This window comes from Leptodactylus fuscus, chromosome 5, assembly GCF_031893055.1.
Source record: "Leptodactylus fuscus isolate aLepFus1 chromosome 5, aLepFus1.hap2, whole genome shotgun sequence".
Lineage (NCBI taxonomy): Eukaryota > Metazoa > Chordata > Amphibia > Anura > Leptodactylidae > Leptodactylus > Leptodactylus fuscus.
In genome coordinates this window covers 300,110-314,774 of record NC_134269.1, presented here as the reverse complement: position 1 = coordinate 314,774, position 14,665 = coordinate 300,110, and the positions used below count along the sequence as shown (strand labels likewise).

At 49.6% G+C, this 14,665-nt stretch overlaps 3 protein-coding genes across 4 annotated transcripts; 1 reads left to right on the top strand and 2 right to left on the bottom strand.

Moving 5' to 3' along the window:
- The first annotated feature begins 251 nt into the window (after nt 1–251).
- Nucleotides 252–4,223, top strand: LOC142204646 (zinc finger HIT domain-containing protein 1-like). Of its 2 annotated transcripts, none has more exons than XM_075275954.1 (5): nt 252–342; nt 1,557–1,724; nt 3,452–3,531; nt 3,863–4,032; nt 4,117–4,223. In XM_075275954.1, exons 1-5 carry the CDS (start codon nt 321–323, stop codon nt 4,136–4,138), a joined length of 462 nt encoding a protein of 153 aa, XP_075132055.1. In that variant the 5' UTR covers nt 252–320; the 3' UTR covers nt 4,139–4,223. The 2 variants fall into 2 exon arrangements, with proteins under 2 accessions (XP_075132055.1, XP_075132054.1); XM_075275953.1 differs by lacking the exon at nt 252–342 and adding an exon at nt 841–1,427.
- A 1,660-nt stretch (nt 4,224–5,883) lies between these two features.
- On the bottom strand, nt 5,884–6,876 carry LOC142204645 (olfactory receptor 5AP2-like). Its single transcript, XM_075275952.1, has one exon. The coding sequence runs from the start codon at nt 6,874–6,876 to the stop codon at nt 5,947–5,949; it is 930 nt and encodes a 309-aa protein (XP_075132053.1). The 3' UTR covers nt 5,884–5,946.
- A 6,312-nt stretch (nt 6,877–13,188) lies between these two features.
- LOC142204203 (olfactory receptor 5AR1-like) lies at nt 13,189–14,112 on the bottom strand. Its single transcript, XM_075275514.1, has one exon. The coding sequence runs from the start codon at nt 14,110–14,112 to the stop codon at nt 13,189–13,191; it is 924 nt and encodes a 307-aa protein (XP_075131615.1).
- Between the last annotated feature and the right edge of the window lie 553 nt (nt 14,113–14,665).

The following is a 14,665-nucleotide window of genomic DNA, read 5'->3' as shown; positions in this document are numbered from 1 at the left end:
GCAAATCGCAGTAAAAAAACGAAAAAAAAAAAAAACCAGAAAAATAGTCGCATCTTCCGTGTGTCCGGAGCCGCGTGTAGCCGCTGCCGGTGATGTCCGGTCTTTGCCGCCCTCTAGTGGTTGCGCGGCAGATCGTCAGTTTGTAGCAGACATCAGGGCTCTGGTCCCGCCGCTTGTACACGCATGCGCTCTTTGCATGTTGGATAACGCGTTTTACACCTGCGCAGTAAGCTCCTGTCGCGAGGCTTTCATCCCGAGCATGCGCAGTGTGAATTGCCGGGTGGTTTGGAAGGACCGAGAGACGGGAGAGAAGAACCGGCATGCAGGAGAAGAAACCGTCAGGTGAGACCGGGAGCGGCAGTGAAGGGGTTACTGAGCGAGCCTCAGGGCGGAGACCCGGCCCCGGGGTTATAGGAGACACAAGAGTCACGTGAGGGGTCAGAGGTCAGCACTAATAACGTCACGTGATCAGTAGTGTATCTAAGCCCCTCATGTGTGATACAGGGAGAGAAACAAAACTCATTACAGTGCACGTCATGTCCTCAGCTGTGTATCTAATCCTATCCTGTGTGATACTGTCTGCTGTATCTAATCCTATCCTGTGTGGTACTGTCTGCTGTATCTAATCCCTCCTGTGTGATACTCTGCTGTATCTAATCCCTCCTCTGTGATACTGTCTGCTGTATCTAAGCCTCACCTGTGTGCTACTGTCTGCTGTATCTAATCCTATTCTGTGTGATACTCTCTGCTGTATCTAATCCCTCCTGTGTGATACTGTCTGCTGTATCTAATCCCTCCTGTGTGCTACTGTCTGCTGTATCTAATCCCTCCTGTGTGCTACTGTCTGCTGTATCTAATCCCTCCTGTGTGGTACTGTCTGCTGTATCTAATCCCTCCTCTGTGATACTGTCTGCTGTATCTAATCCCTCCTGTGTGGTACTGTCTGCTGTATCTAATCCCTCCTGTGTGTTACTCTCTGCTGTATCTAATCCCTCCTGTGTGTTACTCTCTGCTGTATCTAATCCCTCCTGTGTGTTACTCTCTGCTGTATCTAATCCCTCCTGTGTGATACTGTCTGCTGTATCTAATCCCTCCTGTGTGTTACTCTCTGCTGTATCTAATCCCTCCTGTGTGATACTGTCTGCTGTATCTAATCCCTCCTGTGTGGTGCTCTCTGCTGTATCTAATCCTGTCCTGTGTTGTACTCTCTGCTGTATCTAATCCCTCCTGTGTGATACTCTCTGCTGTATCTAATCCCTCTTGTGTGTTACTCTCTGCTGTATCTAATCCCTCCTGTGTGATACTCTCTGCTGTATCTAATCCCTCCTGTGTGGTACTGTCTGCTGTATCTAATCCCTCCTGTATGGTACTCTCTGCTGTATCTAATCCCTCCTGTGTGATACTCTCTGCTGTATCTAATCCCTCCTGTGTGGTGCTCTCTGCTGTATCTAATCCCTCCTGTATGGTACTCTGCTGTATCTAATCCCTCCTGTATGGTACTCTGCTGTATCTAATCCCTCCTATGTGATACTGTCTGCTGTATCTAATCCCCTCAGTCCGCTCTAATGACCCCTCTCAGCGGAGGGTCTTAGATACGGCCACCCGGCAGCGCCGCCTGTGCCGTCAGTTGGAGGCTTTGGAGAAGGACAATTTCCAGGACGATCCGCACAACAACCTCCCCCAGCTCAAGAGACTGCCCCAGTTTGATGACGAGAACGAGACAGGTCAGTGATGGGGAGGGGCCTGTGTAGTGGGCGTGGTCTGGATTGCTCTGAGGGTGTGGTCTATTTATCTGGGGGAGTGGTCTGTATTACTGTGGGGGAGTGGTCTGTATTACTGTGGGGGAGTGGTCTGTATTACTGTGGGGGAGTGGTCTGTATTACTGTGGGGGAGTGGTCTGTATTACTGTGGGGGTGTGGTCTGTATTACTGTGGGGGAGTGGTCTGTATTACTGTGGGGGTGTGGTCTGTATTACTGTGGGGGTGTGGTCTGTATTACTGTGGGGTGTGGTCTGTATTACTGTGGGGGTGTGGTCTGTATTACTGTGGGGGAGTGGTCGGTATTACTGTGGGGGAGTGGTCTGTATTACTGTGGGGGAGTGGTCGGTATTACTGTGGGGGAGTGGTCTGTATTACTGTGGGGGAGTGGTCGGTATTACTGTGGGGGAGTGGTCTGTATTACTGTGGGGGAGTGGTCGGTATTACTGTGGGGGAGTGGTCTGTATTACTGTGGGGGAGTGGTCTGTATTACTGTGGGGGAGTGGTCGGTATTACTGTGGGTGTGTGGTCTGTATTACTGTGGGGTGTGGTCTGTATTACTGTGGGGGAGTGGTCTGTATTACTGTGGGGGAGTGGTCGGTATTACTGTGGGTGTGTGGTCTGTATTACTGTGGGGTGTGGTCTGTATTACTGTGGGGGAGTGGTCTGTATTACTGTGGGGTGTGGTCTGTATTACTGTGGGGGAGTGGTCTGTATTACTGTGGGGGAGTGGTCTGTATTACTGTGGGGGTGTGGTCTGTATTACTGTGGGGGAGTGGTCGGTATTACTGTGGGGGTGTGGTCTGTATTACTGTGGGGGAGTGGTCTGTATTACTGTGGGGGTGTGGTCTGTATTACTGTGGGGGTGTGGTCTGTATTACTGTGGGGGAGTGGTCTGTATTACTGTGGGGGAGTGGTCTGTATTACTGTGGGGGTGTGGTCTGTATTACTGTGGGGGAGTGGTCTGTATTACTGTGGGGGTGTGGTCTGTATTACTGTGGGGGAGTGGTCTGTATTACTGTGGGGGTGTGGTCTGTATTACTGTGGGGGTGTGGTCTGTATTACTGTGGGGGAGTGGTCTGTATTACTGTGGGGGTGTGGTCTGTATTACTGTGGGGGAGTGGTCTGTATTACTGTGGGGGTGTGGTCTGTATTACTGTGGGGGTGTGGTCTGTATTACTGTGGGGGTGTGGTCTGTATTACTGTGGGGGTGTGGTCGGTATTACTGTGGGGGTGTGGTCGGTATTACTGTGGGGGTGTGGTCTGTATTACTGTGGGGGAGTGGTCTGTATTACTGTGGGGGAGTGGTCTGTATTACTGTGGGGGAGTGGTCTGTATTACTGTGGGGGTGTGGTCTGTATTACTGTGGGGGTGTGGTCTGTATTACTGTGGGGGTGTGGTCTGTATTACTGTGGGGGTGTGGTCTGTATTACTGTGGGGGTGTGGTCTGTATTACTGTGGGGGTGTGGTCTGTATTACTGTGGGGGTGTGGTCTGTATTACTGTGGGGGTGTGGTCTGTATTACTGTGGGGGTGTGGTCTGTATTACTGTGGGGGAGTGGTCTGTATTACTGTGGGGGTGTGGTCTGTATTACTCTGGGGTGTGGTCTGGCTGGTTGTCATGGTCACTGTGAGGAGATCACTGCTGCCCCCGGTGCTGGAGGGAGGAATAACAACACCCCATTTATCTTATAGGGAAGAAGAAGAAGAAGACGCGAGGAGATCACTTCAAGCTGAGATTCCGCAAGAACTTCCAGGCCCTACTAGAGGAGCAGGTGGGTCACCATGTCACCCTGTAGGGGGCGGGGCAGACTCCTAGCTCCACCCCTGTATCACCCTGCAGGGGGCGGGGCATGCTCCTAGCTCCTCCTCTCTATCCCCTGCAGGGGGCGGGGCATGCTCCTAGCTCCTCCTCTCTATCCCCTGCAGGGGGGCGGGGTGGGCTCATAGCTCCTCCTCTCTATCCCCTGCAGGGGGCGGGGCATGCTCCTAGCTCCTCCTCTCTATCCCCACCCTGCAGGGGGTGGGGCAGGCTCCTAGCTCCACCCCTGTATCACCCTGCAGGGGGCGGGGCAGTCTATCTCTGACATATCCCCTCTCTTCCAGAACCTGAGCACCTCGGAGGGCCCCAACTACCTGACCGCTTGTGCCCCTCCCTCCAACTTCCCTCAGCGTCACTTCTGCTCTGTGTGCGGCTTCCCCTCCCACTACTGCTGTGTGTCCTGCGGGGCGCGCTATTGCTGTGTGAAGTGTCTGGGGACGCACCAGGAGACCAGGTCAGGAAGCTCCGCCCTCATCCCCTATGTCTCCTCCCATTTGGCTGCTCCGCCCTCTTAACCCCTTCTTGTCTGTTGTTTCAGGTGTCTGAAGTGGACGGTGTGACGCTCTGCAGAGCTGTAAATTCTGTAAATAGGAAGATTTGTAAGAATATTTTATTTACTGCTGAATAAACATTTCTACCTGGAGGAGGAGTCTGCAGTGTTTATTGTACAAGAAGGAGGAGTCTCCAGTATTTATTGCACAAGGGGGAGGAGTCTCCAGTATTTATTGTACAAGGAGGAGAGGGATACGGCTGCAGTATATATTGTACAGGAGGAGGGGGATGCGGCTGCAGTATATATTGTACAGGAGGAGGGGGGATGCGGCTGCAGTATATATTGTACAGGAGGAGGGGGATGCGGCTGCAGTATATATTGTACAGGAGGAGGGGGATGCGGCTGCAGTATATATTGTACAGGAGGAGAGGGATGCGGCTGCAGTATATATTGTACAGGAGGAGGGGGACGCGGCTGCAGTATATATTGTACAGGAGGAGGGGGGATGTGGCTGCAGTATATATTGTACGGGGAGGAGGGGGGATGCAGCTGCAGTATATATTGTACAGGAGGAGGGGGGATGCAGCTGCAGTATATATTGTACAGGGAGGAGGGGGATGCGGCTGCAGTATATATTGTACCGGAGGAGGGGGATGCGGCTGCAGTATATATTGTACAGGAGGAGGGGGACGCGGCTGCAGTATATATTGTACAGGAGGAGGGGGGATGTGGCTGCAGTATATATTGTACGGGGAGGAGGGGGATACGGCTGCAGTATATATTGTACAGGAGGAGGGGGACGCAGCTGCAGTATATATTGTACAGGAGGAGGGGGACGCGGCTGCAGTATATATTGTACGGGGAGGAGGGGGATGCGGCTGCAGTATATATTGTACAGGAGGAGGGGGATGCGGCTGCAGTATATATTGTACAGGAGGAGGGGGATGCGGCTGCAGTATATATTGTACAGGAGGAAGGGGGATGCGGCTGCAGTATATATTGTACAGGAGGAGGGGGATGCGGCTGCAGTATATATTGTACAGGAGGAGGGGGGATGCGGCCTCAGTATATATTGTATAGGAGGAGGGGGGGATGCGGCCTCAGTATATATTGTATAGGAGGAGGGGGATGCGGCTGCAGTATATATTGTATAGGAGGGGGGATGCGGCTGCAGTATATATTGTACAGGAGGAGGGGGATGCGGCTGCAGTATATATTGTACAGGGAGGAGGGGGATGCGGCTGCAGTATATATTGTACAGGAGGAAGGGGGATGCGGCTGCAGTATATATTGTACAGGAGGAGGGGGATGCGGCTGCAGTATATATTGTACAGGAGGAGGGGGATACGGCTGCAGTATATATTGTACAGGGAGGAGGGGGGATGCGGCTGCAGTATATATTGTACAGGGAGGAGGGGGATGCGGCCTCAGTATATATTGTATAGGAGGAGGGGGGGATGTGGCTTCAGTATATATTGTACAGGAGGAGGGGGATGCGGCTGCAGTATATATTGTATAGGAGGGGGGATGCGGCTGCAGTATATATTGTACAGGGAGGAGGGGGATGTGGCTGTAGTATATACTGTACAGGAGGAGGGGGATGCGGCTGCAGTATATATTGTACAGGAGGAGGGGGGATGCGGCTGCAGTATATATTGTACAGGAGGAGGGGGGATGCAGCTGCAGTATATATTGTACAGGAGGAGGGGGGATGCGGCTGCAGTATATATTGTACAGGAGGAGGGGGGATGCGGCTGCAGTATATATTGTACAGGGAGGAGGGGGATGCGGCTGCAGTATATATTGTACTAAGTCCCTTTTTGGGTGGCGTTAGTTCTTCATGGATACCTGTAGGTGCGGTGAGCCCAGAATTTCTCAGCCAGATCTGTGCATGACCCCGACAATCACCCGTTTCACCTCCTGGTTCCTTAAGCTGTATATGAGAGGATTCAGCATTGGTATCATGACCGAGTAGAAGACCGAGACCACCTTGTCTTGTTTTCCAAAGTCTGAGGCAGGAGGACGTAGGTAGATGAAGAAGACTGTTCCGTAGAAGATGGAGACACATGTGAGATGGGAAGAACATGTACTGAAGGCCTTCCTCCGACCCTCTGTAGACTTCATCCTCAGAATGGAGGAGATTATTAGAGAGTACGAGACCAAGACCGTCACCATAGAGCCGATGCCACAAGAACACGTGAAGAAGATGGTCACCATTTCACATAGAAGAGTGCGAGAGCAAGACAGCTTGAGTAGTGGTGGGATGTCGCAGTAGAAGTGCTCCAGAAGGTTCGGCCCGCAGAATCGCAGGTGGAATATACAACTGGTTTGCACTGTTGACTGCAAGAAGCCAATGGATGAGGTGAGGAGAACCAGAGCCAGACATTTCCTCCTGGTCATTATTGAGATGTAATGGAGAGGATGACAGATGGCGACATAGCGGTCGTATGACATACTGGAGAGCAGGAGAGCTTCAGTGACTGCCAGGCCGGCAAAGAAGAAGAGCTGCAAGGCACAACCATGGAATGAGATAGACTTCATCTTGGAAAGCAGGTTGAAGAGCATCTTGGGGGTCACCACTGAGGAGTAGCAGAGGTCAACTATGGAGAGATAAGACAAGAAGTAGTACATGGGACCATGGAGGCTGGCGGTGCCATGCACAATAGCCACCATGCCAACGTTACCCATGACAGTTACTGTGTAGACCGCCAAGAAGAGCATGAAGAGGACCGGGACGAGCTTCTCATTATCTGTTAGTCCTGTAAACAGGAATAACATCACTTGTGTCCGGTTGGCGACTTCCATTGACCTCTGTAAAGATGGAAATGACAAATCAGATCTGTCCATGTGTGGGGCTTAGCCTTGTGATGGGTCAGGTCACTTGGGTGACTCTCAGCTGAGTGGGCGACGTGTTGGGTGACTATTGGATGAAGTGACTGAACAAAAGAAAACTCTAATCCCATCAATATTTGCCCCTTGGAGGAGGAGCCTGGAAGTGATGATCCCCCCCCCCCCCTTCCCCTTTCAAGTTTATAAATCCTTCTCATTGTTATCTAGAACCTTCTATGTGAAGCATCGGAGGCCTCTGTGATATCCCGGTCGGAAGATACCAGAAAACTAAAAGAGAACTTAGCAGTGTGGTGAAACCGGAAAGGGGAATACAACGATCCAAAGTGAAGGCTTCTCGTCATCTCCTGTTCCGAAAGCAGAACCTTTATCTCCAGCTTTGTGGACAAGAGGCAAAGATGAGCCCAAATATTCTGTAATAACTCTATAACTCTCACTAAGATGAAGCAACCTGAACGAAACACTGTGCGATGTTCTCTTCAGTATGTGTAACTTCATACAAGCCGGGATTCGTGTGTCGGAGTGATGAGTTGGGCTCCTGATGGATATCACAACTCCCCGTACACCTTTACTCCATCACTTCTCATTACAATGGTGGTGCACAGTATTCAGCAGCGTCTTCGTGATCTGAACTTCTTTGGTGGTTTTCGTGTTGTACCCTCAAAGAGTGTTATTCATGGATCCCTTCTCACGCCGGATCCTGTGGTCACCAATTAAATTCAAAGGGGTTTAAAAGTGATCCTGGAAGCTGTAGGCCAGTAAGTCTGACTTCTCTGGTGGGTGAGATATTCTAAGTGATGCCATACTGGAGAATTACAAATGTAAATAATCTTATAACGCCCAATCAGCATGGGATTCTGAGGAATCGGTCCTGTCAGGCTAATCTGATCAACTTGTATGAAGAGGTCAGTTCAAGACTGGACATGGGTAATGCAGTGGATGTGGTGTATCTGGACATGGGTAATGCAGTGGACGTGTTGTACCTGGACATGGGTGATGCAGTGGACGTGTTGTACCTGGACATGGGTAATGCAGTGGACGTGGTTTATCTGGACATGGGTAATGCAGTAGACGTGGTGTACCTGGACATGGGTAATGCAGTGGACGTGGTGTACCTCGACATGGGTAATGCAGTGGACGTGGTGTACCTGGACATGGGTAATGCAGTGGACGTGGTTTATCTGGACATGGGTAATGCAGTAGACGTGGTGTACCTGGACATGGGTAATGCAGTGGACGTGGTGTACCTGGACATGGGTAATGCAGTGAACGTGGTGTATCTGGACATGGGTAATGCAGTAGACGTGGTGTACCTGGACATGGGTAATGCAGTGAACGTGGTGTATCTGGACATGGGTAATGCAGTAGACGTGGTGTATCTGGACATGGGTAATGCAGTGGACGTGTAGTACCTGGACATAGGTAATGCAGTGGACGTGGTGTATCTGGACATGGGTAATATAGTGGACATGGGTAATGCAGTAGACATGGTGTACCTGGACATGGGTAATGCAGTAGACGTGGTGTATCTGGACATGGGTAATATAGTGGACATGGGTAATGCAGTAGACGTGGTGTATCTGGACATGGGTAATATAGTGGACATGGGTAATGCAGTAGATGTGGTGTACCTGGACATGGGTAATGCAGTGGACGTGGTTTATCTGGACATGGGTAATGCAGTAGACGTGGTGTACCTGGACATGGGTAATGCAGTGGACGTGGTGTACCTGGACATGGGTAATGCAGTAGACGTGGTGTACCTGGACATGGGTAATGCAGTGGACGTGGTGTACCTGGACATGGGTAATGCAGTGGACGTGGTGTATCTGGACATGGGTAATGCAGTGGACGTGGTGTACCTGGACACGGGACTCTCCATTGACGTTCTCTAACCACAACCTTCTGACATTCTCTGCCCTCTCCTCTGTAATAGACACCCCAACCCCTAAACCAATATGCCCTGCAGGAACCTTACCTGCTTTGACATCCGCACGTTCTTAGACTTTCTCCTACCACTCGCTGACATATCCTCACTCCAGGACGCAGTTGCCGCTGCCGCCTTCTATAATACCATCCCCATCCCCTTCAACCCTTGACTCTGTGGCCCCTTCACAAACACCAGAACCCGACCGATCTATAGGTAACCATTGCACACCGACCTGACTAAACTGAGACGTGACTCGCTGGTTTCAGAACGCCTCTGGAAGAAAAGCCACTGCCAGGAAGACTTCCTCAGGTATAAAGAAGCAGCACTCACATTCAGGAACGCACTCACCTCTGCTAAGCAGGTCTACTTCACCACACTCATATCTGCACTCTATCGCAACCTCAAGCAGCTATTCACTACCTTCATCTCCGTCCTCCTGCCCCCCCTCTGACATCACTTATCTCAGCTGACGAATTTGCCTTTTATTTTAAAAGTAAAATTGACACCATCAGAGACAGTCTCACTCTAGACTCCCGACAACCCCTCTACCCAACTACTCGCTGCTCCTCATCCCTGACCTGTTTCTCCTCCATCACTGATGAAAAACTCTTCTCCCTTATCTCCAAATCCCACCTCACCTCCTGCGTGCTCGACCCGATCCAGTCACATCTCATCCCTAACCCATCTCTTCAATCTATCCCTAACCAATGGATCCTTCTCCTCCGCCTTCAAACACGCCACTGTCACTCCTATACTTAAGAAACCGTCCCTCGCCCCGTCCTCTCCTGCCAACTATCGTCCCATCTCACTGCTCCCGTACGCCTCAAAACTGTTTGAGCAGCACGCCCACTCCGAACTCTCCTCCTATTTCTCATCCAACCTGCTCTTTGACGGACTCCAGTCAGGCTTCAGACCCCGGCACTCCACTGACACTGCCCTAGCAAAAGTCACCAATGACCTGCTAACCGCCAAAGCCAAGCGCCATTACTCTGTCCTCCTCCTCCTCGACCTCTCCTCTGCCTCTGACACAGTTGACCACTTTCTCCTGTTAGAAATTCTCTCATCCCTTGGTATCTCAGACCTGGCCCATTCCTGGATCTCCTCATACCTCACTCACCGCACATTCAGCGTCTCCCACTCGCACACCACCTCCTCACCTCGCCCTCTCTCTGTAGGTGTCCCCCAAGGCTCCGTCCTAGGACCCCTCCTGTTCTCCATCTACACCCTTGGCCTGGGCCAACTCATAGAATCTCATGGCTTTCAGTACCATTGCTATGCCGATGACACCCAAATCTACATCTCTGGACCAGACATTACCACTCTACTGGCCAGAATTCCAGATTGTTTAGCGGCCGTAGCCTCCTTTCTCTCCTCCCGCTTTCTCAAACTCAACATGGAGGAAACAGAGTTCATTATCTTCACCCCTCCCCGTATGGCCCCTCTACCTGACCCATCTATCAAAGTTAATGGAACCACAATTACCCCTGTCCCACAGGCCCGATGTCTTGGGATAACCCTGGACTCTGACCTATCCTTCAAGTCACACGTTCAAACCCTCAACACCTCCTGCCGCCTCCAACTCAAGAACATCCACCGAATCCGCTCCTTCCTCACCCCAGATCCTGCAAAGACGCTCATCCAGGCCCTCATAATCTCCCGCTTAGACTACTGCAACACCCTTCTCCATGGACTCCCAGCTAACACCCTCGCCCCCCTCCAGTCCACCTTAAACTGTGCTGCTCGCTTAATACAGCTCTCCCCCCGATCTTCATCCCCCCAATCTATCTGTCTATCTATCACCATGCTTAATTCCCTCAGAATGGCGATATATGGCGATTTCTCCCCTTTTTAGTGTTTTGTAGGCAGCATCGCACTTCTTCCTGGGTTAAACAGGAGGGCTCTATGTTTTAAGGACACTTTGACCAGGGTTTATACTGATTGCCATTTTGAAGTCGGGAATGAATTTTTTTTGCCCTGAAATGGGACAATTGGCAAAAACTTCATGGGTTTTTTTTTGTCTTCCTCTGGACAGTAGGGGACTGTATGGTTATAGGTTGGACTTGATGGACTGACTGTCTTCATCCAACTTCATCTACTATGGAACCTTTGAGACACCTATGACAAGAAACTACAAGATCTTATTCAACATGTGAAAGAGCCGACAATGGGCAAAATTGTGTTTTGTGTCATCATCCCACCGAAACTTGTTCAATGCTCCAGATACTGAGGAGCACATTGCGCGTTGTTTTGTCCTGGCCAGAGTTATTACAGAATATTGAGTGAATCTCCCTGTATAATCGGGCAGGCTCATTGACACATTCAGATCCAGGGATCGGGATCTGTACGACTTACGTGGCATGTCAATAGGGATGGTGTCCCATATCTACAGGTTATACATTAGTGGGGCTGCATTGACCAAAGCCATAAATCCATCCAGTTCAACCACTGGAGGTAAGAGGCTGAATATGAGGGGTTGAGTGTGGACGGGTGGTCTTCTTCCATGTGACAAGTCTTCCAGTTCTCTCTGATAAGGTCATAGTCACGTTTATGACTAATTGACCAATAATCTCGGGTAAATGTCGTCCTCCTAATTAATAAGGCTGAGGGGCGGCGGTCACATCGCTCTGTGCTGGTCTTCATTCTTTCCTCAGCTATAATGTATACTGACGCACTTATAATAATATATATAATAGTATCAGAGACAGGAAGTGATACAACAACAACGGAAGGTTCATATTCATTCCTGATTGGTGTGATACAACTCAATCAAACAGAAAAAGTATATGCAGTGCCATATATACTCAGCTACTCTCATTTCTGCGTGGTGACCTTGGGGCGCTGTCTTGTGGCAGAAAGCCAAGCATTTGTTTTCTTTACTAGATACTAACCAAAGGTTGAAATCTTGCAAAATATTCCAATATCCTTACAAAAGGCCTAAAAGTTGAATACGGGTATTGATACAAACAGAATAGATATTACAATTACAGGTTAAATATCATACCAGTGGTGTCACAATGAATCATTTATAGCTGAGCTTATGGACATGATGTTTTCCTTCTCCCCTTGTAACCAAGTCAGGGGCACTCTCATAACCCCCTGAATAAATTCTCTCATTCTGAACATGGACCGCGTAAACCCTCCATTATCTTACACAGAGTTTACACAATAAAGGCTGGGCAATCTCGGAACGGGAGATCCGGCTCTTGTGACTGCGTCCTGGCACGATACCTGCAACTAGCCCAGAAATTGCAGTGTATGTGAACCCCCCTGGAGCCACAAAACCTGTGTCCACGTCAGGGGTCACAGGCTGTCGTTCTCCCAGAGACCAGGACCCCACTACTTCACAATCTTTCTGGGGGTCCAGTAATGGCCATACTTGACGGGGCAGGAGTCCCCTGCTCTGCAACCCCACTGCTAATCCAGGGATCCAAACGGGGACTAATCTCTGGCCTCTTTAACTATAGGGAGTCACCATATAAAAAATAAACTACTCTACCACACCTGCAACGGGATGTGCGACACACACTCAACGGGGTGTGTGATTATCTCAGGTCTCCCTTATCGATCATGCCCAATCCGACAGACACTTAGCCAATTGCGACTTACAAACAAATCAGGTTCTTGGAACTACACAGCGGGGGCGTCCTAGTTGCTCAGGCAGACCCCAGGGGCCGACAGAGCTGTCCCCAGACTCACACGAGACCGTCCAATACACAGATAAGCCACAGATTCATAGAATCAGCAGACTTACCGTGTTTTAGTGGAGGTGATCAGGCTCCTAAATTGGACGATCCAGGTGGGCTCAGCGTCGGCCAGGGTGGTCTCTCGCCCCCTCGAGTGTCGCCCCACGTTAGGTGCCAGCTGATAAGGTCATAGTCGCGTTTATGACTAATTGACCAATAATCTCGGGTAAGTGTCGTCCTCCTAATTAATAAGGCTGAGGGGGCGGCGGTCACATCGCTCTGTGCTGGTCTTCATTCTTTCCTCAGCTATAATGTATACTGACGCCCTTATAATAATATATATAATAGTATCAGAGAAAGGAAGTGATACAACCACAACGGAAGGTTCATATTCATTCCTGATTGCTATGGGACATCTCAATCACATAGAAAAAGTATATGCAGTGCCATATATAGCCGCTACTCCCGGTCCTGCGTGGTGACCTTGGGGCGCGGTCTTGTGGCAGCAAGCTAAGCACTTGTTTTTCTTGCACCCATCCTGGATACAGGCGCCATCTTATCATATAACATTATAGCAGTTTCAAGCATAAGCGACTACATCTAGCATTCAGCTTTAAGGATAACAATGTTTGTTCATACATGACATGATTATAACCTTCACATCTTTACTACCACCATGAGGACCTTCTTCACCTCCTGGTTTCTTACACTGTAGATAAGTGGATTCAGCATAGGCATCATCACTGTATAGAAGACCGAGGCCACCTTGTCCCGTTTACCAAAGTCACTGGTGGGAGATCGTAGATAGACAAAGAAGACCGAGCCGAACAAGATGAAGACTGATGTGAGATGGGCAGAACATGTAGTGAAGGCCTTCCGCCTGCCCTCAGCTGACTTCATGTGCAGGATGGAATAGACAATGAATATATACGAGACCAAGATGGTCAAGAAGGATCCGATGCCACAGGATGAAATGATGAAAATGGTCACCATATTGCAGGTGAAGGTATCCGAGCAGGACAGTCTGAGCAGAGGAGAAACATCACAATAGAAGTGCTCTATATGGTTGGATCCGCAGAACTCTAGACTAAACATACAACTCGTCTGAGCTGAAGACTGCAAGAAGCCAACAGTGAAGGAGAAGAAGACGAGACTCCAACATTTCTTCTTGGTCATTATGAAGATGTAATGGAGAGGGTGGCAGATAGCCACATACCGGTCATAGGACATGCTGGAGAGAAGAAAAGCTTCAGTAGCTGCCATGGCAGCAAAGAAGAAGAATTGTAGCGCACAACCAATAAATGAGATGGTCTTCTTTATGGATAGAAGGTCCACAAGCATGTTGGGAGTTATAACTGATGAGCAGGTGAGGTCCACCATGGAGAGGAAACACAAGAAGAAGTACATAGGAGTTTGGAGCTTGGGGGTTTGCAGGACAAGAACCACCATACCAATGTTACCTACTAATGTCACCAAGTAGACCATCAAGAAGAACACGAAAAGAATCGGAGCCAGAATTACACCATCGGTGATTCCTGAAAACAAAAACATGTCTATGTGTGTCTTGTTTGCGGTTTCCATCCTGCATCGGGTTCCTGTAAGGAGTAGATAGATAGAGGTTGTAAATATCTAAATCTCTTAAGAGGCCCCCAACCTTGTCTTGTCTGAGGGCCACACTGTCAGGTTGTATCACTCCCAAGAACCACATCCACGTCCCAAGTTAGAAAATTCTCAGAAAATTAAAACATTGTGAAAAACATTCAATATTGTAGACAACACAAAACACCTTCCAAGGTTTCCCCAGTCCTGACAAGGTCCCTCAATCTGGTTCAGTCGCCTCACAATCTGGGCTGACTTGACAGATATCCAGAAGACAGTCACTGACACCCTCAAGGAGGGCAAGACACTGAAGGTCAGAGAGTGCTGTATCCAAGAATATTAACCCCCTAATGGTCACATTAAAATTGCAAAAACCCTTCTGAAATTGTCACTTTTTAGTGATCTAACACATTTTAGCTGAGGATCAGTGTGGAGTCTCCCCAGTCAGTGATGGTTTGGGGGCCATGTCATCTGCTGGGGTTGGTCCACTGTGTTATATCAGGTCAGTGCAGCATCTACCAGTACTTCATGTCTC

Bases quoted from the DNA above. Each gene is read 5' to 3' on its own strand.
- LOC142204203 (XM_075275514.1), bottom strand. From the start codon at position 14,112: ATGGAAACCGCAAACAAGACACACATAGACATGTTTTTGTTTTCAGGA.
- LOC142204646 (XM_075275953.1), top strand. From the start codon at position 1,364: ATGGTACTCTCTGCTGTATCTAATCCCTCCTGTGTGATACTCTCTGCT. The intron at 1,725-3,451 runs GTCAGTGATGGG...TTTATCTTATAG, and splicing joins TGATGACGAGAACGAGACAG to GGAAGAAGAAGAAGAAGACG. The intron at 4,033-4,116 runs GTCAGGAAGCTC...CTGTTGTTTCAG, and splicing joins GGGACGCACCAGGAGACCAG to GTGTCTGAAGTGGACGGTGT.
- LOC142204645 (XM_075275952.1), bottom strand. From the start codon at position 6,876: ATGGAAGTCGCCAACCGGACACAAGTGATGTTATTCCTGTTTACAGGA.